The following is a 26,789-nucleotide window of genomic DNA, read 5'->3' as shown; positions in this document are numbered from 1 at the left end:
ATGTTCTTCACACATATTACTATGAAGAGTATGCATAACTATGAAGATGGCATTTTGAAAAGTAGGTCAAGTTCAAGGAAATACAATAATATGACCTTGCCTTTTATGATGTAAATTCGTTTTTGCTCCGTTATAGCGTAATGGTATAGAAACATTATGGTAAACTCTACTACCTGCTAAAAGTTATTACGATTTCACTGAAATTCAATAAAGTATTGTATGTAGAATGTAGAACAATTCCCTTTTGAGTCATTAATGCTTAACAGGAAATTATGGTTCTTCGTTAATCTAAATACCTTTCCATTTCTGTTGGGTTATTATGATTTTAATGAATGTTTATGTATAACTGTTTATGGATTTGTTATTAATTTTGTTACAAGCCGAATTGCCGCCTTTTGTTGAACTGCACTTGCTCACCTGAATGTTAGTGGCAGCTGAACGCTGAATATGCTTTTGATCTGAAATATTGCAAGGTTAATGTTTCGTAAATTAGCGAACACATAGCTCAAGACAGCACAAGCGCAGAGGGATAGTCAGTGGAAACTAGCCAGCGCACGAGCTGAATAGATTATTTATATACACGCTAAAGGATGTGCTTTTCTAGTGCCTTGTAAGCTTAAATTTTGGCTTAACAATGTTCAACACTCTAATCCTAACAAAAGGTCGACAACATATTCCAATACTTGCACAATACTTGACTTGCAGTACATATTCCAATACTTGACAGACAATTCCCTACATTGTTGTCTCTGTGTGTTTTTGTGTAAGCTATTTTCAATACCTATTATTTCTGAGAGATAAATTGCACGTTCCATTTTGAACCAGCTTTTCGTTAAAATATCCGCGGCCATTTGTTCTGCTGTCATATATCGCAATTCAACATCGTTGCTTTGTGCGGTTTAAGTACCATAAAATGGCGTCGAATAACTCATTCCCACATGATATACCGAGTTGTTTGCGAATTTAAGAGCGATTTGATTGTCGTTGTGCCATATCATCATCTTGCTTATACCTAATAATTTCCTCGATGATTCTCACTTGAGGTGCATTGTCTCTTTAGAAAACTCTGATAACACCAGGTACTCTGCTTCTGTACTTGACGGTGACACAGCCCTTAATTCCTTCCACTTTCAACTGATTGTTGAGTTCCAAAGTATCAAAACATAACCCGTGTATGATCTGCGATCACAGGAAAAATCCACTGATGGTGTGTTCAATCTTGTCAAAATGGAATCCATAATTTGTGGTCCTTTTCAGATAGCGGAGTGCTCTCGTTGATGCTATTCGCTGTTGTTTTCCATAGTTATCAATGAACTAAATCAATAAGCTCACTGGAAATGCTTTGTCCGGACGTGTGGAAACGCTGATCTACATTAATGATCAAACCAATCTTCGGAATAGTAGCATCTTCCGCAATTCCTTCCTTTCTTCTTCCTTCTTCAGATATGCATTTACAGACAGTTCATTACTTGTGTAGCGCCTTTGAGCGCAGGGTTACATCGCACCATCGTGATAGGTTCGGTGTTTATTACTCAAGACAAGAAAAAGACAAGAACAATATATAAACACACAGATATATACATACATATATATATACATATATATGTATATACAGGGTACATTTACAGAGTGTTGAGCAGGGTACAGCCGAAGCGCTCTTCTTAGTGGCTGCCTTGGTGATGATAGGGTGCAGTTCGTATCAATGTGCAGTCTGACTTCGCTGTCCTTTGATTATTCTCCCAGAAAAACTTCCCGTCGCCGACAGCGTAGTCTGCGCCAACGTGGCTGCAACCAGTCGATTAAGTTGTACATCCAGGAAGTGGCTGAGTTTGGACGCAAGACTCGCTTGATATATACGGTATAGGACGACTTCAGACGAACACGCCCGAAGTAGTGGATCCGCGGACCGCCGACTGCTAGCCGAATCTGGACTGCCGAACTGGCTGTGTAGTACATGCTGGATCGTTAACAATTCCACTGCCGAATAAAAATGATTGCATCACTTCACTGTAGTCGCTGTCCACAGAGATCAGCAGACTGCCTTTGTTAACGTAGGCGCATAGTAATCGCCATTCTCTTGCAATCAAGACATTTTTACAATTTATAAACCACACCAAGGCCGACCACCAGCGTACAGCCACCAACAACATTAATGGTATCCACGTTTATCCTTCCTACCGTAACCCCATGTTGATGAGCAGGTGCAAACGTGCTTCTTACGGTAAAATCAATGCAACGGTGGTCCCGTAAGGATATCACGTCCGCGGCTTCGCATATTCTCCGGCCGAAACTGGAATAAAACAAACAAGTCAGACAGGTCAGGCCAGGGCAACTGTTACATATGCCGCAACTTTCATCGCAGTTCTTTCATATTATTATTGAAGAATAGCAAAGCAAAGAATTATTGGTTGAAAAAAAACTTTTCCTTTACTTGAAATTAAAGATATTGTAATTCAATATCTTTTTAAATTACTGTTGTGCAAATGCTTCACTGTCATACTTTCTTACTTGATTGATTTTCAAGTACAACTTGGTGAGTTACAGTAGGTGTTATTGACGTAGTTGTTTCTAAATTTGACGACAGCGCACTCTGAGCAAGCCCGTGTAGCTTGAAATTGTTAACTTGATTATTTCACAACAAAATTGTGCAAACGAGCTGTACACGCTAGCTGTTTCTCGCTTCCAAGCAAAACAGCCATGACTGTTCGACTGAATCTTTGCATTTTTATCGCTGCTTTTTGTCTTCTCCTCGTCAGCAAGTATCACAATTTTGTCCGAGTAGCAGCAGCAGCCGCGGTCGATTCTTGTGGACGTAAGTTTGACAGTTTTTGATGAAACTTTTTTCCTTTCAACTTGAAACGTATCCACCAGTAGTAATGATGCATTTGCCATTCTTATTTTACGCGTATTTGTGTGAAGATTCGTTTCAACAGTTTGTTCAAAATTTCTCTGTTCAGCCGATTTGTGTTCGAGTGCGAAATGTTGTGAACGTCAGTGCCACTGCAACGGTTATAAAAGAGGAATTTGCGAAAAACGAGGTGGACCTATTGCAAGCTGTTGGTGCACCAATGATTTAACCCTTTGGCACACGCCTCCACAAACTTGTAAATCTCCTAAAAAGCGAGTTTAAATAAAATCAAGCAGTAGCAACAGCATTGGCAGGCAGATTTTCATATTCGAATTTTATTATTAGTTTTCTTCTTTTTAAATTAATTAAATTCAATCTTTTTTTGTGCGTTGTTGTTTTGCATTCGGTGTGTCAGTTCAGTTGGGAGGCAAATGACGAAAAATGGGAAAATATTATTTCGGTTAAAGGGGAGAAAAAATTTGTTTTTTACTTCCAAAATTTCAACTGTAAGACCACAATGTAAATATAGATGCTGAAAAAGAAAATATGGCAACAGCGACGGCTTTCATCGATAATAATAAGCACGGGTGGATAAAAATAAATTGTAAAAAAACGTTTACCCATTCAGCAACTTTGCAAAGGCAAAAAAGAGCAAAGCAGCAAATTAATATGATGATGATGATGATGATGATGATTTTTAACTCCAGTTGTCATCAAATCAGTTCCTCACGTGAACAATGTTGTTGCGTTGAATTTGTCAACTGTTAACGATGATATTATGTTTTCGGCATTGGTCAATTTTGCACTTTGCAGCATCGACACAGCCAGTTGCAAAGCTTCATTCCACTGGTGCAAGTTTCGCAAAAGTTGCTGTTGAACAGAAGAAGAATTGACTATTGTTTGCAGTATGAGCGATCTGAAAGGGCGAAATCAGAAAATGATTTGAAATTATTAATTATGATTAATATATATTATTTACTCTTGCATCACAAGATGACGAAACTCGGAAATCATTTTCTCAAAACTGCACTCAGCTCGTTGTTGTTCGTGGAATGTTTCTGCATATTCAGTTCTCTGCCGAAACAGCATCCACAAGCATAACAGTATTAGAATGCACAATCTGAAATGAAATGAAAAAAAATTTCCCTTTTTAAATGAAAGAACAGAAATGTCAAATATTACGACTAACAGTGCAATTATTATCACGGCATAATGCTCAAGTTTGGCTCGAGATGATTTTTCAGATTCTTGATCTGAAACAGGCGAAAAATCACAAAATCATCATCATCATATTTGTACAATTAAAATCTGTCCCACCTTGAGCTTCAACTTCTTCAGAGAGGATGTGCAATTTATTTTCCGAATTTGATTCAACTGAATGATCCGAAGGCAGAGCGCTAGTGAGACCAAGGCGATGGCATTCCAATTTCAAAAGTTTCCCTGCAAATAAGCAATAAATAATATTAATATTAACAATAAACAACACACAATCGATCAAATTTACCCATTTCAGAAAAATGAATAAGCATATTGACCATGGCATTTTTTTCAATAATACCTGACAAATGAAGATGGGGGTTGAAAAATTGAATTTAAAAAAAGAAAAGTTACTTCTTCTCACTTTTGACAATTCCCCAACAACTTTTACGATAGACAACCTGAGCATTGACACGCAACCGGCACTGATTTTCCGCCACTTTGGTTAAACAGTAAGTCAAATCGACTTGGAATGCGTCACTGTAGGGGATGCCGAAATTCTGCACTTCCACTTTGATCACGTACACTTTTCCCGCTCTACTGACTTCCGTGCATTCCTGGTAGTTTCGAAGATGACATTGAAAATTTACATATAAAAAATTGCCAATTGGTCAAACCTGCTTTTCGACCACTTCGCAAGATTTCGGCGCCAGCGCATGATTCACCGCCACTGAATAGCTGATTTGCCTGAGTTTGGCTTTTGTAGTTCGATCGATTTTCCAATCGCTCAAAATCATATCTGAAATCCACTACTTACCACGGTCGTCTATTATTTTAATAATTAATTGCTCACTTTTGCTTTTGCGCACGTGGTGAAGCTGTCGGAAAAATTCCGAATCGGTGAACAGCCACAGAAATAGCTGGTCAACCGACAACGGACAGACCGTGTTCAACAATTCTCGGCCCCTGTGCGTGGTGCAGGGGCAGCAAGCTTCTTCTTCGTCGTCGTCGTCGTCTAAGTCGTCGTTGTCGTTTTCCGACAAATCGTTGGAAGTGAACCGCGCCGGCGCCGGCGACGACGAGTCCGGCACCGCGGCGGCCATGGTCAAGCCGTGGAAATCGACCAACGATCGACATTTGCCATGCAGACGGTCCTTGGTTCCTTTCGGTGCCAGACCAGGGCCACCGTTTCTGCCGCTGCTGTTGCTGCTGCTGCTGCTACTGCTGCTGCTGATGTTGCCGCTGCTAATCCCAGTAGCAGTTGTGGCACCGGTTGCACCGTTGCTTTTCACGGTTCGCAGCGGCTTTTCACCACCGTCGCCGACCGCCAACGCCGGCTTGTTGGTCAAGCTCAGATGTGACGATGGTGGTGGTGGTTGTGAGCGAATCGTCGATCCGGAACCTTTCTGTCGACAATTACGAAATCGTATCTGTTCAGAAGAGGCTATTTCGACTCCAACATTCGAATCCTAATTGTGAACAAATTACAACCATCACCACATCAGCAAATTGCAACAATATTTTTATTATAATTCAACAACACACCGGCAAGCGTTGAAAAAGCAAGCAATGGGAAAGTAAATACGTAAAAATAATTAAAGCACGCTTATTACTATCATTGTTTTAGAAGCTACTACTCACCACCATCTCTGCGCCGTAAGTTGCTCCGAGCTCTTCGTAGGCCACTGCCGCTTCTTCTTCTACTTCTGATTCACTGAGGTCCGCCTCGTCGTATCCATGTTGTGCCCATGACCACATATCACCAGGATAAACAACCTAAATGAAATATCATCTCGTCCATCCAAAAAGCAAAAAGCAATGCACAAGCAAAGGGAATTTTGTGCAATAATACCAAAGCAAAAAAATGAAAGGTAAGCAACAAAGAATAATTATATATCGTTTTTTTTATTTCGAAGAATGCAAATATTAATAACAATTATTATTATTATTATTATTATTAGATTGTTTCAATTACTCACTTGATCAAGCAGAGCGTACTGCCAAAGTCGAAACAGCATCATGAATGTTTTATCTCGAGCAGAAAAAGAGGTAAAAAACAGTTTTTCATTTGTATTCGTAACTACCTGAAAAACAAAAGAATAAAAACCTTCACTGAAATGAGGAAAAGATGAGGAAAGAATATTGAAAATTAATTTTTGCTCATATTTAAATCAAATTAAGCGACGCTATATTCAATCAATCGAAAAAGCGTTGCGCATCGTCTATTAGGTGTAAGTAAATAATTTCAAAATGGTCCGATATGGGAAAATGATAACAGTAATAAAAATAATAATAATAATAATGAATTGGTTGTTGCATTTTACGGCATTGGAAAATGAATAGGCTTATTTATATAAGTGAAGTTGAAAGCGAATAGCAAGCCGCCGCTGCTTGTTTGCGAATTTCCAAATCATACACAAACACAACTACACATCACACCACATTTGAAAATGATTAATTATTCAACAGTGCGTTTACTTGCACACCAGCCCAACATTCTGACAAACAACATTAAAATCTGCTCGAAATCATTACAACTACAAGAAGTACTGCAAATGTATAAATGAAGAATAAAATGAACAAAAAAAATTCAAATTTATAAATAACAATTTTTACCATAAATAAACTAATTCTCAAACTGAACAAAGTTATCTATCAAAAACAAAAATTTTTTTCAAAATATACTTAAAGATATTGCACATTTATGGACTTTTTAAAACAATTTTCTCTTGCGTAAAGAATATTCTGAATTTGCCATTCAAATTGAACATTTTCGCATGTAATAAATAATGTAATGATGGATGCAACACTAATAATAATAAATAATAATCAATTATAATGCAAAATGATCATACTTGTTTCCCTCTTTCAGAAAAAAAATTCTTTCAAACCCTTCCAGAAAAATAAACTGCAATAATCATAACTTCATAATTTGAAATGTTTAATTAAAGCGTTTGAAAAGAAAACAAAAAACTTACATAAATAGCGTTGGGAATTATTTTCGCAGTTCTCTCTTTGGTTACGGCGACAATGTCTTTGTACCGGATAGTTACCTTAAACCACAGAAAAAATAATATTCACTGAGAAGAGTGAATCAAAGAGAGAAAAAAAATAATTTCCACCGTCTGTACCTGTGTTTCCCATTTGAATATGTTCGAATAGAAGCATAGCCAATTCTGCGAAAGATACATTCTTCCATGCAATAAAATCTCTTTCTGGTAGGCGCACGAATAATCTTAAAATAAGTTGAAAAAAAAGAAAAACATATTAATAATAATTTCACAAAAAATAATTAACAATTTAAGTTTGCTTGAAAGAATACCGATTACAAGTTTTTCATTTTCTGCAGGTTCTTTGAATACTCTCCTGAATTCTTCGCATCTCGTTTTGTATGTTGGTGCCAGAAGCTGCAAAAAAAATTGATAAACAACAACAACATTGATATGCACATTTGCATAATCACTTACATTTTTCAGTTGCGTGCCAGCTTTGGATTTGCGTTTGCGGCCATCGGCCGTGGATGCTAACAATGACAACTGACCAACACTGCCGCCAACGGAATTCTTCTTCTCCGCCGTCCTGCGCTGCCTGGAACGTCTGCCAGCAGACGGTGTGGAGCTGCTTTTCGAGCTCTTCTCCATCGTGTCAGAAGAAGAAAGAAACGTGCCCGAGAAAAATCTCCTGAAATGGAAGACAAGCAAACGAAATATTAAAATGAAATTAGCAACAAAACAAAAAAAACACTGCATCTACCTGTCTTTGATCGTGGCATCTAAATTTGTCGAAGAAACCGACTGGCATGCACAGGCGATTGCAGGAAACTGTCCAGTGCGAGCCATTGCAAAAGTTGAACAAGCTTGATCACTACTGTCAGTTGCTGTTTTGCTATAAATAAAATAAAATAAAATATAATATAAATAACTTCGACCTACTAGGATAAATGAATGAATGAATTTGTAAAAATGTAATAAATTTCAAAAATTATTCATTTTCACTCGCAGCTCTCTTCAGCGTGTTGGATATAATATCGAGTGAAAGAAAAAATAAATAATAAAAGGCTGAAAACTAAAAGTTAGCTAAAGAATGAATGCAGCCGTGAACAGCTGACTTGAAAAGCATGAATCTACACGGAGTCGGTCTGCTGTGAACAACAATGTTGAAGAAGAGAAGCTTAGCAAAATCGACTCGTTGCAAAATTGCACTCACCATTTGTCGAACAACGAACGGCTAAATTGCCCATAGGCTAACACCTATCAGCACCGTCGTCGAACAAGCAATCAAATAGCGATGCAATATTTACTTTTATGTAACCCCCTCCCCCTCCCCCCCTTCTTGCCCTTCTGCATACATGCACACACACACACATATAAAAATAAACCGAATCAATATCACTTCGACCTAGCGACAAAAATAATAATAATAATAATATCATTATTCTACTTACACCTACGCACAGATATGAGAAAAAAAACGAAAAAGCAATTAATAATTAATTAATTTAAACATTTTACACTCCCCCCCCCCACCTCTTCCCTCCCTCCTTTCTGCCATCAAAATAAAAATCCTTGAATATTGAGCAGATCTTCTCAATATATTACAAATCTGTGATTGTGACACAAAATTTGGGAAAAATTTTTCTGAAAAATTGAATAAATTAAATTTTCCTTCAGTGAAACAATATACAAATTTGAAATTAAAAATAGATCACACGCAATGAATGAAAAAGTACAAAAAGGATGAAGGGTCGAATTTGGAAAATTCAAAAACTTCTCTCTTGCTTCCCTCATAAGAATGAACAATTTAATTTCATTAAAATAAAAAAACAAACAAACAAACAAACCGAATTGTTAAATCTGTTGTCATTCTGATGAGAGAACACGTTCGTGTAAAATGTGAAAACAAAAATCACGCGAACGACGATTACGTCTTAAATTAGCTTATTAATAGCACAAATTTTGTTGTCGTCTTCTTCCTGTTAGTCTTAGAAAAAATTTAAAAAATTTATAATAAAGCAAAGAGAACAAGCACGCGCCTACAAACTTTCAAAATTTCAACATGCTCAACTTCCTTATTAAAATATATCACAATTGAATATAATTATTTTTTGTGACATTATTATTAATATATTTTTCTTTTTTTTCAACTTATTTTTAGATTATTCGTGCGCCTATCAGAAAGAGATTTTATTGTATGGAAAAAAGTATCTTACGCAGAATTGGCTATGCTTCTATTCTATTCTTATATTCAAATGGAAAACACAGGTACTAAAAAAGAATAGCTTTAATTTAAAAAAGTGAATAACCAATTTCATTAGCTCAAATTCTTATTTGCGTTAAATGAAATAACAGAAAATGGAAGATGAAAAAACAATATGCATACAGTTCAATCGAATGCATCCTATACTTATTGATAACCATTAAAAATAGAAAAATATTGAAATTAAAATTCATTCGCACAATGCAAGTGGAAATTTCATCCATAACCTATCAGTTTATTAAACTGCTATACAATGAAATTACTTTAAAAACAAGAAATTCACATGTAATAACAAATAAAATTTAAAATTTACACCAATACGACACATGAGATAAGCTTAAAGCAACAAATTGACGTCAGCTGCTTATACAAAAGACAGTTGTGACATTCTAATTTAGTTCAATTGCGTTAATATGGTAAACATACCTATTTACATATTCGGTATATTGAAAGATATACGCACATGTATATATATGCATAACTGTTTATACAATTAGCAGAAACGTCACTTTCATTTCATTCTTTTCTTTTCAAATCAGCATCAATTATAATTATTATTCTCTTCGAATAGTACAATTGAGTTAGTGAAAATTTATTCTATTCTAAAATTAGATTTAAAAAATCTGTCCACCTATTCATTTTCCTCCAGAAACAGTGAAGTGCAACAAAATCAATGGAAAATAAAACTTTGAAAAAGCCAAAACAAACAACTATTAAATCTGAATATCAAAATATGTATTTAAAAATTTTAAATTAAACAAATAACTTTCTCTAACATTTATGATATTGCAAAAAATAAAACAAATCAAAGCTACTACAAGATGAACATTGGAAAAGTTCAAAAGAAAATTTGGTTAATGACCTAAATTTCATTTATGCAAACTTTGAAAACTGTAACGAAACTGTTGTGAAAAAACATGGCGTATTTCACATCATTTCTCTGCAATAAATTAAAGAAAAGAAGTTCAATATTTCAAACAGTTCAATTTGAACATTTGAAATAATTTGAATTCGAACAACCAAGCGCAACACAAATTTTCCTGTTTAATAACTTTCTCATTATAGGTGCAAAAAAATTTGTCACGTTTGAAAGAACGCATATAAAACAGAAGCATTAAAATGAGCCATGAAAGAAATTGGGGAAAATTGATCTGCAACAGGCAAATTATGAAAATGTATCGAATATACTCACGTAATGATATGAAATTTCAGAAAGGAAATTCACACGCATGTTTCACCACATATTACTTTTTAAGAAATATGCATGCATATTTAAAAAAAATTTGATTAAATTCATAACAACTTACTTTTCCATCTTGAAAATTGCAGTTCGTCGACGTCGACAAATATCTGACATGGAACTTTGCACGTCTAGCCAGTGTGAATAGCGCAAATCGAGCGACGATCAATAATCCAATTAGTGACTTTTCTTTATGAACTGAACCACCAACTAACTATTCATAACATTTAAAAATATTAATTATTTATTTTTTTAATAATTACCTTACTTTCTACAGGAAAATGCACATCTTGCTTGACATGACCGTGTGCAACAATGCCGATGTAGAACTGACACAAAATTGGCACAGGGCGGCACTCGAAAAATGCTAAAACATGAGCCAATATATATAATAATAATGATAAATAAGCAGCTCTTTTGTTTTTCTCAATTTCTATGCTTCAACGGTCAGCATACTGAAGTTAAATTATGCAAATGCAAATTGATTTACTGTTTGATCTTGTTTGGGGAATTTTGAAAATGAAAAGTTTCAACGTCAATTTCCGCTTATCAACTAGAGCTGATCCGGCTTTTAGACAAACGAAACTTGCCGTCAACATATTAAAACTGTGACCTTCAAGTTTTACAAACACACATACACGAATTGTCGTCTTCTTCTCAAAAATGACAAGCAAAGGTCACGCATATTCATTTAGCACATGCAAACTAGACAAACCAAGATGATGAGATGAAACAAAAGTAATCATTCATTTCAAACATGCTCATCATTATCGGAGCGTTCTCAAATCAACCAAGCAAAGATAAAAATTATTCAAAAAAATGTATTATTATTACTGAAACGTTACTGTAAAATGAAATACAAATAACAGCAGAAAAATTCACTGAAGCTCATCAAGAATTATTATTATTATTATTGTACACTGACTAAATCTCATTTTATACAATTAATTATCAGTTGACTGCTAACTTGAACGTTATCTAGGGTGTCGTGTCTGGATTACGTCAAATTCAAAGCCTGACAATGGAATAAATAGCCAATCAACAAAAAAATTCGAATTATATAAAAAAATATTCTTCCGATGCTGTTTTAATATGTTTGACCAAACATGTTGAAAATTTGTTTTACGAAAAATGCAATTAAAACACAACACTCACAGCTAATAACCAAAAGCTCAACGTTACAAATGTAAACAACTTTCGAATAAAATCAATAATTGAACATCTCTATCATAACGTGCATTACCTTATTCACAATAATAGCAATTCAAATAACCTCTACGTTTACATATGTCAGTGATATTTAACGCAATTTATGTTGATGAAATGTTAGTTTTTCTTAATTTTATTTCATACACCACATATGAAAATGCATTAAAATTATCAAAAAAATTGCACAAAGCAACCAAAAAATATTTCAATTTCAATAATAATATAAAATGATGCAATCAAACAAGAAAATTTAAATAATATTAATGAAACATATAATTACATTTTTTAATTTTCGTAAAAACTCAAATAAAGTTAAATAAACACATATCAAAATTTTAAGCTTTGATACATACTGAATATACTAACAAATATGAACTTACCTTGTTAGTTACTAATTCATTTTCTTTTCCATTTAGAACCGTTTTACCATATTTCATTTCAAACTAAAATATTCATCTTGCAATTAATACAGTAAGACTTAAAAAATCAAGTTTTATTAAAATTAAACTTTCAATTGATAAATTGAACGTTTTGAAATTGTTTGATTAAATTTTACTTTAAATATTAAATAAGAAATGATTTTTCAATCGGTAAAATTTTATTTTATTGATAAAACATCATTCTACAAAGCGATTATAAAATAATAATTGATTTTTTAAATATATGCAAAATTTTCATTCAAATTACTTTATAAAAAAGTAGTTCTGAATGCAAAAGAAAATCTGTTTGAAGTTTTTTTTTAAACAATTGCAATAGAACTGCATTTAAATTTCAATACACAATATGAAACACTATCTGTGGTCGAAAATTTAAACTGCCTGTATTTATTCAGCTACTATCCCTGTATTGTTTATTATTACATAACGGCCAAGCTGAATTTGAAATTAAATCTGCTAAAATCTGAACGTCAAAACAAACTGTCGATTCGTTTTCACAGATTCAATTTACAATTACCATGACGTTGTAGTTTCTTATAGACTGATTTCAAACGCGCATCAGTTTTTATCTTTCATAAAATAATGAATATAAAATATGCAAACAGCATTTTATATCTTCAACTTTTATTTCTGAATAGCATTTTTCAAAGTAGGAATTGCTTTTTAATTTTCAATTTAATTTCTAATTTACATTCAAAATTAGCTGTTGAAAATGAAAATCCTCAAACCTGTGTTGATCACTACAGTTGCATGCTTCCCGGTGCACTGTGCTATGAATCCAGATGTTACCCGGCCACAAAAACTGGGCGGAAATGTACAATGAACGACGACTGTGGTTATGGTATATTCGGCTGCAAATATGAAGAATGTTGGATGATTATAAGTTAGTGATAATTGAATAAACGACTTTTATCCGTTATTTAATCTATGCAGTCAATTCCAGTGCCCGATATACAGGTAGATATGGTTGGCTATTATCCCAGGCCAATGTATTCCGGTTATCCTTCAAATTATGGATGGGGCTTTCCTAATTACATGAATCAGTATTGGATGCCACAAATGCCTATGATGCATCCGATGACTTCAATGCCAATGATGCCAATGGGTGCACCAAGTCCACAAGGCTTTCAGCGACCAAAAGGAAAACAATGCGTCGACCATTACGCTTGTGATAATGATTTCATTTGCTTAATGAATGCTTGTGTTAAAGGAGTCAAAACTGCCGATACGTGTTATTCAAATTTGGAATGCTCTGGAGGTGTATATAGCGGCTGTAAGCATGGTCAGTGCTGGGTTCCAAGTAAGAAATGTTAAATTACAAATGTCGAATATTTCGAATTATAATTCTTTTTTCCTGTAGCTAATAACTGGCAAGGATGATAATAGTCATCGATTTTCATCTTCATCTGCAGATTTTATTTATTCCATAAATGTTACATTGGCAGTATAAATATAAATATATAATAAACTGTTATTTATATTTTAAAAATATAATTCTCACAAGTTTTAAAATGTTAATTCTACTTGATAACAAACATATTCACAAAAAATGATGCTAATTTTTAAAGCACTAATGAAATAATACATTTAAAAGTAAGACGAAAATATTATTCTAACATATATATGATTTGCTTTTCATTTCAAGCAAAACAATAAAGCTTCACAGTGCTTTAATAACTGATGAACATATTATTTGACGTAATACGAATATAAGCAAACACGATCGATAACAGAAAATAATAATCTCATGTGCAGTGATTAATTTTACTGTAAATTATTAATAAAAGTTCTGAAAGGCATTTTATTTTCAACATTTCTAACAAAATAGCATAAATATGAATAAGAAACTTTCAGCTTTAGAAATTGAGATGCATTTGCATTTCAAAATTTTAAAAACAAATATGTATAATTTATAAAAATGAAAAAAATGCGAAAAGGATGTGAAATTTTGAAGGGTAAACAATATTACTCATATTTTTTCAATTTATGACTAGTTAATTTTCATTTTAATAAAAATGTCATTTGTTATCATAGTTATGTGATGATGAAATAAAAAATCGTATTTTATTAAGAAGTCTAATTCAGCTTATTCTGATCAAAACTGTACTTATGCATCAAAATTAAAATTGCAAATCATATGCAAATGTATTACATGTTCAATATTTGTTGACTGTGGGCAATATTTCAAAATATCTTGTTCAAATTCAGTTAAGAAAAGCGTCAACTGAAAAAGCTTTATTCGATCATTGTGACTTCACGAAATATTATTAATATAAATTCACCTTTAATTGAAATTGTAACTTTTTCATATATTAAAATGAAAAATAATCAGCTAAGAAAATTTCCTCCAAACATCATCAATATATGCTTTTATAATTAAAGAAAGATTAAAACTTTTTCTATTAAAATAATTGCACCGAATTCTACCTTGAAATACCCATTGTACGTATAAAATTTATTTTTTGCAAAAAGAAACTGCATAGTTATCCTATATCATTCTAAAATGAAAAACATCTTAGCAATTGTAGATGTAAAATTGCTTTCAATGTATCTTACCTAAGTGGCTGTTGAATCATTCCATATGCGGGAATAACAGGTGGATCTTCGACGACAGTATCTTCCACAACAACGGCAGCGTCGCCAGCTAATGGCATCGTATCAATGGCTGCTGTATCAATAATTTGACGTTTATGACGTGGAGAAGCTAAGAAATAATTCACCTTTTTAAAAATTAATTATTTAAAAAAATAATTTTACCTGTGACATTAACAATTAATGATATCACTAGCATGCAGATGAGAAGGGACATTATGCTGATTGAAAAAGAGCCAGTTCTATGAAAAATTTTGCTTCGCTTTTATAAATAATATTTCATAATAAAAATGTCGATTAAAAACAGGCCGGCAGTTAATTTCTTCAACGATATAATTGATGGAGTCGATGATTTTCGCAGTGGCACATTGATTAAAATACATCTTTTGGTAACCGTTTGTAGCAGCACTACGCAATGATGAAAAGTGTTCATAATAACAGAAAAAACCAACCAAAATTCATTTATGCAAAATATAAACTGTGTTACATCAGTCTATTATGGAACTTCGTCTGAGCGTTTTATAAAACCACTTCAAATTTACTTCTTTCTCTTCAATACTTAAAATACTGATTTATAAAAGTATACTGTAATGAAAGAAAATTAAAATTCACTCAAGTATTAAATAAATACGAATAAAGTTACGCAAATCATGAAACAATATGTTACATTAACTTATTCATTCATTCATTGATTTCATCTATTTTTTTGGGTTGCCTTTTATAATGTATCTTTTGCAGCACAAATTGGAATAATTTTGAAACATGTAAAGTTAATTCAGTTATAATAAAAATGCAAACGTAAAACATCAATAAATTCTATTCATTTAACGATAGAAATTCATGCAATTAATTTCCGCACATTTGTTGAAACTTTGGAACAAGCTGCTGATTTACAAAAATAATACAACACTTGAAAAGTTGCTTACTGTAGAATTGTCACAAGAAACACAAATTGTAAAGCAGCTATTTTTTATTTACAGTTTAAAAGTTTATTCATCGGTCAATTTTACTGAAAAAATTTCCACAGTACAAATGAAAATTGCATTGATTTTAAAAATCCATTTTACAGTATTAATGGAAATTTGCTTCACACAGGGTTTTTAAATGCAAGTGTAGATAGAAATTGAATCGGCAATTGCTATATCAGACCACCTCCAATCACAGGATTGTCGAAATTAGGATTCACAAATGGTTGCTGAAAACCCTCGTTGAACTGATTCGGTATCACAGGACCTGGACCGCCTCCAAATTGCATTTGAGGATTATTGAATCCTTCATTTGGTGGGGGAGGGGGAGGAGGTATCTCAGGTCCAATTCCTTCGAATGGCATCTGGCGCTTTGTTCGGGGGAAAGCTAAATATTTAATGCAAATATTTGGTAAAATAAAATGAAATCAAATTCTACCTTCCACCGTGATGAACAGCAATAAGAACAGGATAGAAAGTGTTCGCATGATTGCAACGTTTTCAACAAATTTCTTCAATTTCAGCAGACCAAAATTTTTCCATTTATTTCAGGAGTATTTAATCGAAATTTAAATGTATTAAAACAGTTTACAAATAAATCATAAAGATAAGATCATTTTGAAAATTACCAGACTCAAAGTTACCACAACAGGTTCTTCATTTCTGGCTGGAACGATTAATTTTTCAATTTACCTGTCTGATTGAAGATTTAAAACCACTAATCAACATTCAAAACATTGATTAATAATTATACTGCACATCACAAGAACAGAAAACAAACAAGTAAATTATTGAAAAAATCCAGTTATTGTTCTTCATGAAGTTACAAATCAAATGATTAAATTCATCATCAATTCAATTTCATACTGTATAATTTTATTTTCTCAGTATATTTTGCAACATAATTAATTCCGTTTGTTATTTTACTTTATGAAAATTTTTGAACACTTATATATTTTTCAGCAGTATTTACTGCTCATTCAATGTAAAAAGAGAATTTACTTTATTTTTATACGAACAGCTGAAAAATAAGTTGCCTCTTAATTAAACAATGCCATTTTTGCATAAAACTTCACATCAGTAATCGTTGCTTTAACACATGCATGCAAAAAATATCAATTTTGCTAAAATAATCAAATTTTATTTTTATTTCTTGCCATATAAAACAACATTGAAAACTTGAACGCGATCATCGTAAATTGCAATTGAAACATCCTCTGTAAAAGTCCTTTTATACATTGTACAAGTTAGTGGAGAAAAATAATTTCTTCATCTTCGTTCATATTTTCACAAGTGAGCATGCATATGTGAAGAAAAAATTCTATAAATTCAAATTAAATGACTAGATATTTATTGTAAAGCGATAAAGCGGCCATTTCATTTCCACTTTGGAAGTAAATTACGGACAAGTTGAAAGCTGCCAGAGGTCTCAGATCAAATGGATTCGACAAAAAGTATTCCCCTTCATTTGTATTGTTGGTCATTTTCACTTCTGGTTCCATTTGCAAAACTTTGCGGTAATAACAAATAGCCAGGTGAATTATGCCCAGCTGTTGCATGGCACGACCGAAATTATAATAAACTTCTTGACAATCTCCACGCAAGCATTTATATCTTGAAAGTACAGCTAAAGCCTAGAATTCAGAATACAGTTAATGCTAATAATGGTGAAAATAAAAAGAGAATAATTTTTTTATAATAAACTTACTTGAATTGAACAATCTTGGGCACGTAACATCAACCGACGACTACCCATATGAAGCAGTGAAAGACCCTCGAGTAAATTAATCAACGGAATGTCTGGATGAGAAAGTTGAACGTAAAAATACTCCACTAATAAAAAGAAAATAAATACTATTAGTCAGCAGTTGAAAATAAATTGCCTTTTACTTTATACCTAATGCATGCTGATGCGAGCCAGCTACTAATGAATTGTTGCCGTTTATCCAAGCTAAGGGTACACAATCTGGGGATAAAGCAATCTGACGCAAAATGTATCGATTAGAGCACACATCCTGCGTCATAGTAAAAATCATACCTGCACATTGTACAAAATAAAATTAATCAATTATTTAATATATACAATTAAAAAAATACCAAGAAGATTCCAATAATAATTTTCATCAACAACTGCCACACAATAACGAAATACATTCCATATTACATTAACATTTCGACACTGCACAGCAGCCAATAAAAGCCGGCTATCAATTTTTTTCAAGTAACCAGCTTTGAGCAACATCATGCTTTGCGAGGCAAATGCAGTCAAATGCAACAATTCCTCATACTGTTCATTTTCAATGCAAATATCACAAAGCTGGAAATTGCACATAATATGGAAACCAAAAAAAAAAACACTCGCTCCATTCAAAACAGCTTACCTTGTCGAATACACCCCAAAGTTGTTTTCCAGTTATTAATTTTTTTGCAAACTTTCCCACCTCAGGAACTCGATTAACTAATTTCTTCAATGGTGAATTAGCAACTGTATTCAGTACACACGTGCGAAAATTTGCCGAACGAGATATATACGAATTGCGTATTTCTAAACAAGCACAGTTGTACATTTCATGACAAACAAATAAGCTTATCAGCAAACAATAAATTGATTATGCATACGCGCGAAACATTTCTGACTTTGTATCTCTTTGAAATACATGGCCATGAGATGTTTACCGGAAATGAAATATTGTGACCAGAGCTGCTTTCTTCCCAAAATTTGACACTGTTCATAAAGCAACTCTGCATCCTAAATAAATATCAAATTAATACATACATAAATGCCGACAATGGAAAAATTTTTAAATTACCAAAGCACCCAGCTCATCCACGCCTCTCTTGTCGAACAATTCCAACACTTCCATAGCTTCTTCCACTCGGCCAAGCTTTTGCAGCAACGTGGCCAATTTGAGCCTAGCCAAAGGCTGTGTCGGTTGCTTTTCCATTGTACGCTCGTAAATTTCTAAAGCTTGGTTTGTTTCATTGATCGCTATCAAAAAATCAGCATATTTCAACTGAACTTCTACATCATCCTGAAAGGAAAATGAAATTATTAAAATTGCCACGCGTATGTGCTGTTTGTTTCGCATACTGGACCACAAACTTGAACTAAACGTTCGGCAATTTCTACAGCTTGCGAGTAATGATGCACAAAAAAATACGTGTCCATTACAAGCAGGTAAGCATCGCGGTATTTCATCGACATAGGATAATGATCTTCCAAGCACTGGAGGAAAACCTGGAAAAACAACATTTTCAGATGAATAAAAACCACTCAAAATATTATTGTTAAGTTCAACCAAAGCATTGTTGTAATGTTTGAGATTCAGCCAGGCCAAAATTACTCTGGCGAGTATTTCAGGGGAAAAGTCATCAGGGATGTCAACTCTATAATGAAATACAAAAATTAAATAAAATTTTTAAGCCTGTTCAAAATCCCATCTTCTACAAACCTGTCAACTGTTATCGATTTCACTTTACCAATTTCGAAATTTTTCACTTCGCATTTCCGTAGAAACATTTTCAAAGGACTAAATTCATGCACTGCCTTTGAATAAAAAACAAACTATATGAATTTAATTTAATAAATCATCAACGAAATATATATATATATATTTATTTATTATTTTCATTAAAAATTCATAAATTTATTTATCCTTGAATTTAGTCAGCAAAATTGTAACGTTTCAACATATCATGTCAAAATGTATTTTCAAATTTCATCTCAAAAGTAGCTTTGCAAATCTGATAAATGAATAACTGTCAACCAATTTAACAACAATGCCTATTTACCAGTCTAAGAAATAATATATGTATAGAAAAGTGCATTATGCTAACAAACATTTTGCAATTTTCCAAACGCTGCCTTCTTCAATGTTACTACATTTTTTCTTCAGCATATTGTTTCTGTACACATATCCATGCTTGGGTAAGGTGAATGAATGAACAATGAATAATGCAAAAGAATAAGTTTTGTTCAATTCAACATTTTAGCAACTCCAATTCGAAGAATACGTCAATTAATGTCGGCAGATTATTACCAGATCAACCCCACATTCCCTTCATTTGTCTTACCCACGAACGTTTTGCCTGCTTCGATGCACAATCCCGCATATGAAGCCTCATTGCAAACAGTGTCTATGAACGGTGAGCTTTCCTATCCTCCAAATGAAAAACTGATTATATATTTGTTCTTTTTTTTGTTTTAGGTTTGCAGCACATGTTTCATACAAATCCGCAATTTCCAAATCAGTTGCTGCTCCATCCAGAAGCGACATCTCTACTCAGAGCATACGGACAATTCGATCCAACAGATTTTATCATGAAATTAAAAGCACATCACACTATTCTTCAAGGATAATATATTTCATATTAAATAAAAGTGAAAAATAGTATAAAGTAACAATTTTAACTATAAAAATAGCTGCTATTCAAACATGTACTCAAAAAGGCTAATATTCACCAATTATAAAAGAATACACAATTAAAATACTTGAGAATTTAAAAACTAGCAAAACAAAATCTTACGTTTATTATATTTTCAAATTCCTTTGCAGCTATCAACATTACAATGTAATTGTTCAGCTTCTCGTAGCAAATTTTGCCGGCAGATTTCAACCTGAGGAGATAATACTTCAAACATAATTGAGCTCCTTTCTGATCATTTTCTGCTTTACATTTCTAAAAAGAAATTAGAAAATATTATTTAAAATTAAATAATATTGACTGCCATCCATAGAAGATTCGAATTAACAACCCTATAAATGCTTTCCGTATACTGCAAATAGTGATCGTATGTCATTTCTTCGGAATTTAGCATCCCTTTTACAGCAGCTAATTCAGTTTCCAAAACTTTTCTCGGTTCTTGCAATAAAGCATGTACTTTGTTCTTCGCATCGTACAATGCCCAATTCATTGGTTCCAAATTTATAGCTACGCAAACAAAATGTCAAATCAATTTAAAATTTTCTTTCATTTGATAACAAATCCATTTACCATTTTTAAGACAAAGTACAGCCTGAGAATAAAATCCAAGATCAGTAGCAGTTTCGGCTAATTCTTTCCACCGAGAAGCATCAGTTGCCCTATTCAACATAGCAGCAGCCATTGCATGATGAAAACACTTCGTGCGGTTCCCAAGATCGCCATAAAAAACAGATAGCAATTCATAAGCATCGTGCAGCTTAGGTCCTAAATTATGCTCAATTCAAATTCCATACAATTGTTTATAAAAATTAAATTTTTATTATTCACTTTCTCGAATCACATCTTTGCAAAGAGTTATAGCTTTTTTAACCTCTCCGTTTGCAAAACAAAGAGAAGCATGACCCAAAATAGACTGCAATTGTTCAGGAAGATGCCGCCTATAGTATTTTGCTTTCGGCTGTTGAACTGTTGTTGATTTCGATGTCTTTTTCCCTCTGGTATTCTAAATTCAATCATAAACAGATAAATCACACTGGAAATACATGAAGTAACATATAAATGAAAAGAACTTTTGTACGTATAAAACTCAGAGAGCAACATTTTATACATCTTTACAGAATCTTATAAAAATACTAACTTTTAATTTTCTGCGACGAACAGTTTTCTTCTTTTTGCGCCTTTTTGATTGATATGCAGTTTCTGACATGTAATCTTCATCTGAATCATCATCAGGAGTTACATCATCTCAAAAAAATAAACTATTAAAACATACTTTAATGCTTCAAGATAATTATGTTTTATTTATACAAAATTCTTTTTCATAAAACTAAAAAGTTACCTTCGCTGCTTGTGTCGTTAACGTCCTCATCAATATCCGACATTCTTTCTGCACTATTGTCAGATACTTTTACCCGACTATATTCATTAATTAAATCTGAAACCATATCTGAAGTTTCAGTACTCAGAAATTCTAAATAATCTTCCTCATCAAAGGCGTCCATCGTATCTTCATTGGAACACTCTGTATTCTGCATTGTTTCACCAACGATTGAAAATTTATATTTATTTATATTATCTGAATTAGAATAATATTAAATACATTGGAACAGAAGTAATGAAGCTAATTTTATATCAAGAATTTATTTTTTTATACTTCGGTAGAATTATAATTTTCAAGTAGTAATGCTATTATTTAATTCAAGTACAGTACGCAATATTTCTTATGGAGCTTTTCTGATGGAGAAATGTTCTCAGAGTTGTTTCATGTTGAAGTATCTTTAAAAATTTTGTTTTAAGTTATATAACATGCATCAAATAAAGGCAGAACATTGATAAATTCCGATAATTAATATTTGAAAGCACAAACCTTACTACTTTATGCGCAAACAACGTATTTCAGTTCATTTAAAATTTAAACAAATGTTTTGCTATAACTGAAAAAATTTTGAATAATTTTGAAATCATACATTAAACTTCAAATGTTTGCAAGAGAGAAAGTCATTCCTCTTAAAATGTTAATTTATGTTAATGTTGAGATATTTTGTAACAAAACTTTGGCAATTTAATAATACTGGTTGCATTTTCACTCACGCATCATTACGATATACAATAATGTTCATAATTATGCTTTATATGTAGATTCAACTATTCACAAAAACTGCTTAAATTAAATCGAACATTGTTTTTGCATTTGTTTCAAAAAATAGCATTCACTGTACCAGTAAGACTGATTTCTGATGCAATGCAGGGTTATTTAGATTCAAGCAAATGCTTAGAACTTTTCCGTCAAGACGGTCAATCAAAACTAATAAACAGTTTATTTAACAGTTGCTGCAAATTTATTGCATAATAAAATAAACTGTTAGTTTTTGTAACATTTTATCTATGCTTTATTATTGGACTTTGGACATAATGCAGTGTAATTTACAGAAAATTGAAATTCAAGCAAATTAAAAAAAAAATTTTACTATTATTGTGTATTAAGTGTATTTGTAAGGTGTAGTAAACAAGCCAGGTTATCAAGAAGATGAAAAACCGATGATAAAAAGACGCATCATTCATGATGAAAAGATTATTATATTCAGTTCAAATCTTTACATTGTCTTTAATCAGACTGAAGCTGACCTTTACGTCCATTAAAGAAGTAAGAAAAATAATATGTCATTACACAGTCATGTGATTGGGTCAACAATCGGTTATCTGAATCATGCGGCTTTAATACAAAGAAACTGATTGACATATCCTGGCCTCAAATGCTGATAGTAATAACTAAAGGAATATAAAAAAAATAGGCGAGCACCATAACCCCTGCTGAGATAATCAAATGTTAGCTGACAGTGATGAAATTAGGTTATGCACATATTAGCTACGTTTGGGCAAATATCATCCAGCTAACTTTAATTGCCTTGCGTAAAACTTTTTCCAGAAAATCTTTTTCCTTAACCTGAAATTTTTAGCTTTTTAGATATTAAAATTATTTTTAATGAAAACAGCTACTGCTTTAATAATGCAATGTGTATTAGATTCATTAATATTAAAAGCATTTCAAAATATGTAGTATAAAGTTACCTCTCTTACCTATTACTCATATGCTAAATCTAAACGTGTAATATTACATCAAATTACATAAAACGTAAAACATCTTTTTACTGATGATTATCATTTATGAGAAATAAGATTATATATTAATTATTGAGTTGTATTAACTTTAAACTAATTTTTAATTATATATATATATATATATGAAAATATAATGATAATGCAATTTTAAGAAATTCAATTAAAATAGTACTACCACAATTACTTGAAAAAAGTTCGCATTTGTAAAATTTGGAATGACCAATTTAAAAAATTTTACTAATTAGAATTGTTAACATAAAATCGATTAGTCCATATAAATAAATATCATCAAGGAAATTTTATTTGTAAAACCAGCTAGTTTTAAAATATGGTTTTATCATAAATCAGGAGGTCAACTTCATGAAATATTGTTGCAGCAAACAAGCTTTTGTGGGTGATACATAAATTATTAACGCATTCATGAACAATAAATCTTCCTTATCACCTATCAAAGAGGTGAACATATTGAATTAAAACAATATACTGATTGCACGTGCAAATTGAAAATTTTTTGACAACTCATATACACCTATATATAAATTACAAATGTTGCTGAAGTTAAATTTTGCTAAGAATTGTTTCCTAATAAGAAAGATTCCTTTGATTATAATAACAATTACTCATACAAATTTTGACAGATGTCGTGCATTTGCAAATACTCAACTCAATCAACAGAATATAGATTCTAATTACGATTTTGCAGAATTGATTGCCGAACATATGCATATTAAAAGAATAAAATAAAAAATTAAGTTCAATATCTGCTATGCAAACAGTTTTTAACTAGAAATGTATTTTTGAAAATATTTCTTTTTATTGCTGACAATATGTGAATTGCTTACAAAAATTTGCACGTATTTGTGGACACGTGACAGTGACAAAGAAGTCAGTCATTAGTAACTTGTGGCATGCCGACAAGACCGGATAGCAAATGAGCCGGTGCAATGTGCACGATATACAGCTGATATATTTCAAATGTAATGAAGAATAACAGCAACGAAGACAAGGAAACTTTTTCTGCTGAAATAGTAAATAAATTGGACTTGTCCCACAAAATTTATCTATAAAAGTATATTGCTGTAGAAAAATAGTACACCCAAAGATTTGCAGATGCGAGCAGTCAGAACTGATAAACTATGTATATTTGTTATGGTGTTATTTTATGTTTTTAATGTTGATGCTCGGCTTATGCCGAGACCTGTAATTGCCAATCCGTTGTATAATCCTGGTCAATATTCTTCCTACGGTCAAAATCCAACTGACAATGCATTCAGTGCTATTGGACGTAATGCTGCTTTAAACACCATGGTAGAACAGATGGTTGAAAGTGGTATGAAAGATAGTACAACATTTGATTGTATTTTTTTAAATAATAATAATAATAATGTTATTTTAGCCGTTCGTCGTCTTGCAATTTCAGACAGCAATTTTGGATATGCAAACGCCCAGAGAAATTACATGGGAGCAGTGAATAATCAAAACGCGTTGGTGCAAGCTTATGGTGTTTGGGATCCTATTGAAAATATGATCGACAGCAGAACAAGGCATTTAATTCTTCAAAGATAATATTTTTCTGTATGTGCATGTGAATATGTGTAGCATAAGAATGAAATAAATATATATGCGGGTTCTGTTGTAAAAAATCGTACGTTTACATAAATAATAACAAAAACAACAACAATAAAAACAAACTAATAAGTTATGCAAATGTGAAAGAAAGTTTCAGGTAGCAAAAAAATTAAACTTTCATAAAAATCGAAGAAAAGCAATATTTGCCCAACTGTGCAGAAATGAGAATTTACACGCGGCTAAATGACGACAATTTCAGGAAAATTGCAATGTATCTGTATAACACCAAGAATTGATTATTATACGAAAGAATTAAAAGCAAAAAGTGTTGCAACTCACGGGATTAAAACAATCTTCATACTAATTTATTCTCACATTCCAACATCTTTCCATAATACAAAAATCCTTAACGAAAAGAGAATTATTTTTTTACAAGAGATGAATTTAAACGTATTCGTTGCAACTGCAACCATTGGCGATGTACATGCTTCAAAAACTTATTAAAATTTTTAATTTTATGTTGAGATTACTTCACCCGCACTTCGAATTTTGCAATATTTTTGTTCTGTAAAAATGTACAATTACGTCACTGCATAGGAATTGCAATAATTATGAAATACACATGCCATAATAGATTTGTTTTGCACATTTAAAAATTAAATTAATATTCCACACCGTTTTTTTCATGAAAAATATATTCCAAAAAAACACAGTGCATGCAGATATTGACATTTACAAAAAATTTTTTTAGTCTGAGGGTTGACCCTTGACCTAACCCAGTGCACAAATTAGCTATTATGGTATTGCCAATGACCTAATATTGTCCAATAATGTCCATTTATTTGTGACCCTTAATTCGAATATCCCGAGTTTCCATTGTTCTAGTGGACCAATACAATTCACGTTCATTGTTTTCCACTTCTATATAAACGGTCATTTTCGAAGAAAACTCAGTCCTCTCTCAGAAGGCTTAATGTGACTTGGTCATTTTGTTATTGGAAAATCACCGGGCCATATTAAGCTTATCTGACTGAGGACTCCTCCCCAGTCTCGACGTAACATCCAGGTTAATATAGCCTAGTGGTTCCGAGTACGAAGAATCACTGGTCCATATTAAACCTGCGTGCTCCTCAGCTCTTCACCCTGCCAAGATGAAATGGAACGGTTATTCAGTTTGAGAAATCACCGGTCCATTTTATCTTCTCAGTGTGGGGATGCTTTCTACACATCCTAGACCCTTCACCCTGGCAAGATAAAATGGAACGGTCATTCAGTTTGAGAAATCACCGGATCATTTTATCTTCTCAGTGTGGGGATGCTTTCTACACTGCCACACAGTACCAACCTCAGCTCTTCACCCTGGTAAGATAAAATGGAACGGTCATTCAGTTTGAGAAATCACCGGATCATTTTATCTTCTCAGTGTGAGGATGCTTTCTACACTGCTCTACGAAGAACCACCCTCAGCTCTTCACCCTGGCAAGATGAAGTGGAACGGTTATTCAGTTTGAGAAATCACCGGATCATTTCATCTTCTCAGTGTGAGGATGCTTTCTACACACCTAGACCCTTCACCCTGGTAGGATAAAGTGGAACGGTCATTCAGTTTGAGAAATCACCGGTCCATTTTATCTTATCAGTGTGAGGATGCTTTCTACACTGCCACACAACCACCCTCAGCTCTTCACCCTGATAGGATAAAATGAAACGGTCATTCAGTTTGAGAAATCACCGGATCATTTTATCTTCTCAGTGTGAGGATGCTTTCTACACATCCTGGACCCTGCACCCTGGTAGGATAAAATGGAACGGTCATTCAGTTTGAGAAATCACCGGATCATTTTATCTTATCAGTGTGAGGATGCTTTCTACACTGCCACACAACCACCCTCAGCTCTTCACCCTGATAGGATAAAATGAAACGGTCATTC

The 26,789-nt window shown here is 32.8% G+C and overlaps 10 protein-coding genes across 10 annotated transcripts; 2 read left to right on the top strand and 8 right to left on the bottom strand.

The window, feature by feature from the left end:
* Positions 1-1,699: 1,699 nt before the first annotated feature.
* Tsp_08413 (hypothetical protein) lies at positions 1,700-2,892 on the bottom strand. Its single transcript, XM_003375371.1, has 2 exons — positions 2,590-2,892; positions 1,700-1,957 (listed from the first exon to the last, which is right to left on the bottom strand). Exons 1-2 carry the CDS (start codon positions 2,890-2,892, stop codon positions 1,700-1,702), a joined length of 561 nt encoding a protein of 186 aa, XP_003375419.1.
* Positions 2,893-3,574: 682 nt separating this feature from the next.
* On the bottom strand, positions 3,575-4,356 carry Tsp_08412 (conserved hypothetical protein). The gene is made up of 5 exons (XM_003375370.1): positions 4,353-4,356; positions 4,166-4,288; positions 4,038-4,101; positions 3,828-3,968; positions 3,575-3,764 (listed from the first exon to the last, which is right to left on the bottom strand). Exons 1-5 carry the CDS (start codon positions 4,354-4,356, stop codon positions 3,575-3,577), a joined length of 522 nt encoding a protein of 173 aa, XP_003375418.1.
* A 99-nt stretch (positions 4,357-4,455) lies between these two features.
* On the bottom strand, positions 4,456-8,254 carry Tsp_08411 (putative GRAM domain protein). Its single transcript, XM_003375369.1, is given in 12 exon segments — positions 4,456-4,662; positions 4,723-4,844; positions 4,863-5,514; positions 5,687-5,821; positions 6,025-6,129; positions 6,766-6,854; positions 7,020-7,098; positions 7,177-7,280; positions 7,368-7,452; positions 7,513-7,726; positions 7,799-7,930; positions 8,154-8,254. 12 exon segments carry the CDS (start codon positions 8,252-8,254, stop codon positions 4,456-4,458), a joined length of 2,025 nt encoding a protein of 674 aa, XP_003375417.1.
* A 723-nt stretch (positions 8,255-8,977) lies between these two features.
* On the bottom strand, positions 8,978-11,140 carry Tsp_08410 (conserved hypothetical protein). The gene is made up of 4 exons (XM_003375368.1): positions 11,032-11,140; positions 10,805-10,908; positions 10,609-10,755; positions 8,978-9,025 (listed from the first exon to the last, which is right to left on the bottom strand). The coding sequence occupies exons 1-4, from the start codon at positions 11,138-11,140 to the stop codon at positions 8,978-8,980; spliced, it is 408 nt and encodes a 135-aa protein (XP_003375416.1).
* Positions 11,141-12,769: 1,629 nt separating this feature from the next.
* Tsp_08409 (conserved hypothetical protein) lies at positions 12,770-13,501 on the top strand. The gene is made up of 2 exons (XM_003375367.1): positions 12,770-13,070; positions 13,131-13,501. Exons 1-2 carry the CDS (start codon positions 12,770-12,772, stop codon positions 13,499-13,501), a joined length of 672 nt encoding a protein of 223 aa, XP_003375415.1.
* A 793-nt stretch (positions 13,502-14,294) lies between these two features.
* Positions 14,295-14,841, bottom strand: Tsp_08408 (glyco protein hormone beta-5). Its single transcript, XM_003375366.1, has 2 exons — positions 14,744-14,841; positions 14,295-14,439 (listed from the first exon to the last, which is right to left on the bottom strand). Exons 1-2 carry the CDS (start codon positions 14,839-14,841, stop codon positions 14,295-14,297), a joined length of 243 nt encoding a protein of 80 aa, XP_003375414.1.
* Positions 14,842-15,917: 1,076 nt separating this feature from the next.
* Tsp_08407 (putative TonB system transport protein ExbD) lies at positions 15,918-16,232 on the bottom strand. The gene is made up of 2 exons (XM_003375365.1): positions 16,184-16,232; positions 15,918-16,132 (listed from the first exon to the last, which is right to left on the bottom strand). Exons 1-2 carry the CDS (start codon positions 16,230-16,232, stop codon positions 15,918-15,920), a joined length of 264 nt encoding a protein of 87 aa, XP_003375413.1.
* A 627-nt stretch (positions 16,233-16,859) lies between these two features.
* On the bottom strand, positions 16,860-19,869 carry Tsp_08406 (putative general transcription factor 3C polypeptide 3). The gene is given in 12 exon segments (XM_003375364.1): positions 16,860-16,868; positions 17,088-17,378; positions 17,453-17,577; positions 17,642-17,782; positions 17,842-18,061; positions 18,126-18,289; positions 18,364-18,493; positions 18,555-18,776; positions 18,848-18,982; positions 18,993-19,131; positions 19,197-19,291; positions 19,819-19,869. 12 exon segments carry the CDS (start codon positions 19,867-19,869, stop codon positions 16,860-16,862), a joined length of 1,722 nt encoding a protein of 573 aa, XP_003375412.1.
* A 12-nt stretch (positions 19,870-19,881) lies between these two features.
* On the bottom strand, positions 19,882-21,671 carry Tsp_08405 (conserved hypothetical protein). The gene is made up of 7 exons (XM_003375363.1): positions 21,509-21,671; positions 21,308-21,414; positions 20,998-21,172; positions 20,740-20,934; positions 20,501-20,676; positions 20,272-20,424; positions 19,882-19,905 (listed from the first exon to the last, which is right to left on the bottom strand). Exons 1-7 carry the CDS (start codon positions 21,669-21,671, stop codon positions 19,882-19,884), a joined length of 993 nt encoding a protein of 330 aa, XP_003375411.1.
* A 2,728-nt stretch (positions 21,672-24,399) lies between these two features.
* On the top strand, positions 24,400-24,855 carry Tsp_08404 (conserved hypothetical protein). Its single transcript, XM_003375362.1, has 2 exons — positions 24,400-24,619; positions 24,710-24,855. Exons 1-2 carry the CDS (start codon positions 24,400-24,402, stop codon positions 24,853-24,855), a joined length of 366 nt encoding a protein of 121 aa, XP_003375410.1.
* Positions 24,856-26,789: the final 1,934 nt, after the last annotated feature.

Source organism: Trichinella spiralis (assembly GCF_000181795.1).
Source record: "Trichinella spiralis strain ISS 195 chromosome Unknown Scfld5, whole genome shotgun sequence".
NCBI classification, from domain to species: domain Eukaryota; kingdom Metazoa; phylum Nematoda; class Enoplea; order Trichinellida; family Trichinellidae; genus Trichinella; species Trichinella spiralis.
Note: the sequence above shows the minus strand (reverse complement) of the source record. Positions and strands in the feature narration are given on the sequence as shown.

Bases quoted from the DNA above. Each gene is read 5' to 3' on its own strand.
- Tsp_08413 (XM_003375371.1), bottom strand. From the start codon at position 2,892: ATGGCAAATGCATCATTACTACTGGTGGATACGTTTCAAGTTGAAAGG. The intron at 1,958-2,589 runs GTGCGCTGTCGT...TTAACGATCCAG, and splicing joins GCTACACGGGCTTGCTCAGA to CATGTACTACACAGCCAGTT.
- Tsp_08412 (XM_003375370.1), bottom strand. The intron at 4,102-4,165 runs GTGGGACAGATT...CGCCTGTTTCAG, and splicing joins TGAAGAAGTTGAAGCTCAAG to ATCAAGAATCTGAAAAATCA. The intron at 3,969-4,037 runs GTTAGTCGTAAT...ATTTCATTTCAG, and splicing joins GCCGTGATAATAATTGCACT to ATTGTGCATTCTAATACTGT.
- Tsp_08411 (XM_003375369.1), bottom strand. From the start codon at position 8,254: ATGGTGAGTGCAATTTTGCAACGAGTCGATTTTGCTAAGCTTCTCTTC. The intron at 7,281-7,367 runs GTATTCTTTCAA...ACTTATTTTAAG, and splicing joins AAATGAAAAACTTGTAATCG to ATTATTCGTGCGCCTACCAG. The intron at 7,099-7,176 runs GTACAGACGGTG...CTGTGGTTTAAG, and splicing joins TATTCAAATGGGAAACACAG to GTAACTATCCGGTACAAAGA.
- Tsp_08410 (XM_003375368.1), bottom strand. From the start codon at position 11,140: ATGTTGACGGCAAGTTTCGTTTGTCTAAAAGCCGGATCAGCTCTAGTT. The intron at 10,756-10,804 runs GTAATTATTAAA...TGTTATGAATAG, and splicing joins ATTTTCCTGTAGAAAGTAAG to TTAGTTGGTGGTTCAGTTCA. The intron at 9,026-10,608 runs GTAAGTTGTTAT...ATTTTTTCTAAG, and splicing joins GCAATTTTCAAGATGGAAAA to ACTAACAGGAAGAAGACGAC.
- Tsp_08409 (XM_003375367.1), top strand. From the start codon at position 12,770: ATGAATATAAAATATGCAAACAGCATTTTATATCTTCAACTTTTATTT. The intron at 13,071-13,130 runs GTTAGTGATAAT...AGTCAATTCCAG, and splicing joins AGAATGTTGGATGATTATAA to TGCCCGATATACAGGTAGAT.
- Tsp_08408 (XM_003375366.1), bottom strand. From the start codon at position 14,841: ATGCCATTAGCTGGCGACGCTGCCGTTGTTGTGGAAGATACTGTCGTC. The intron at 14,440-14,743 runs GTAAGATACATT...TATTTCGTGAAG, and splicing joins ATGATTCAACAGCCACTTAG to TCACAATGATCGAATAAAGC.
- Tsp_08407 (XM_003375365.1), bottom strand. From the start codon at position 16,232: ATGCGAACACTTTCTATCCTGTTCTTATTGCTGTTCATCACGGTGGAA. The intron at 16,133-16,183 runs GTAGAATTTGAT...TTAAATATTTAG, and splicing joins GCTGTTCATCACGGTGGAAG to CTTTCCCCCGAACAAAGCGC.
- Tsp_08406 (XM_003375364.1), bottom strand. From the start codon at position 19,869: ATGAGGCTTCATATGCGGGATTGTGCATCGAAGCAGGCAAAACGTTCG. The intron at 18,494-18,554 runs GTAATTTAAAAA...ATATTTATTTAG, and splicing joins TGGATGAGCTGGGTGCTTTG to GATGCAGAGTTGCTTTATGA. The intron at 17,379-17,452 runs GTAAGTTTATTA...TCTGAATTCTAG, and splicing joins CCCAAGATTGTTCAATTCAA to GCTTTAGCTGTACTTTCAAG.
- Tsp_08405 (XM_003375363.1), bottom strand. From the start codon at position 21,671: ATGGACGCCTTTGATGAGGAAGATTATTTAGAATTTCTGAGTACTGAA. The intron at 21,415-21,508 runs GTAACTTTTTAG...TATTTTTTTGAG, and splicing joins TAACGACACAAGCAGCGAAG to ATGATGTAACTCCTGATGAT. The intron at 21,173-21,307 runs GTTAGTATTTTT...GATTGAATTTAG, and splicing joins TTCGTCGCAGAAAATTAAAA to AATACCAGAGGGAAAAAGAC.
- Tsp_08404 (XM_003375362.1), top strand. From the start codon at position 24,400: ATGCGAGCAGTCAGAACTGATAAACTATGTATATTTGTTATGGTGTTA. The intron at 24,620-24,709 runs GTATGAAAGATA...TTGCAATTTCAG, and splicing joins AGAACAGATGGTTGAAAGTG to ACAGCAATTTTGGATATGCA.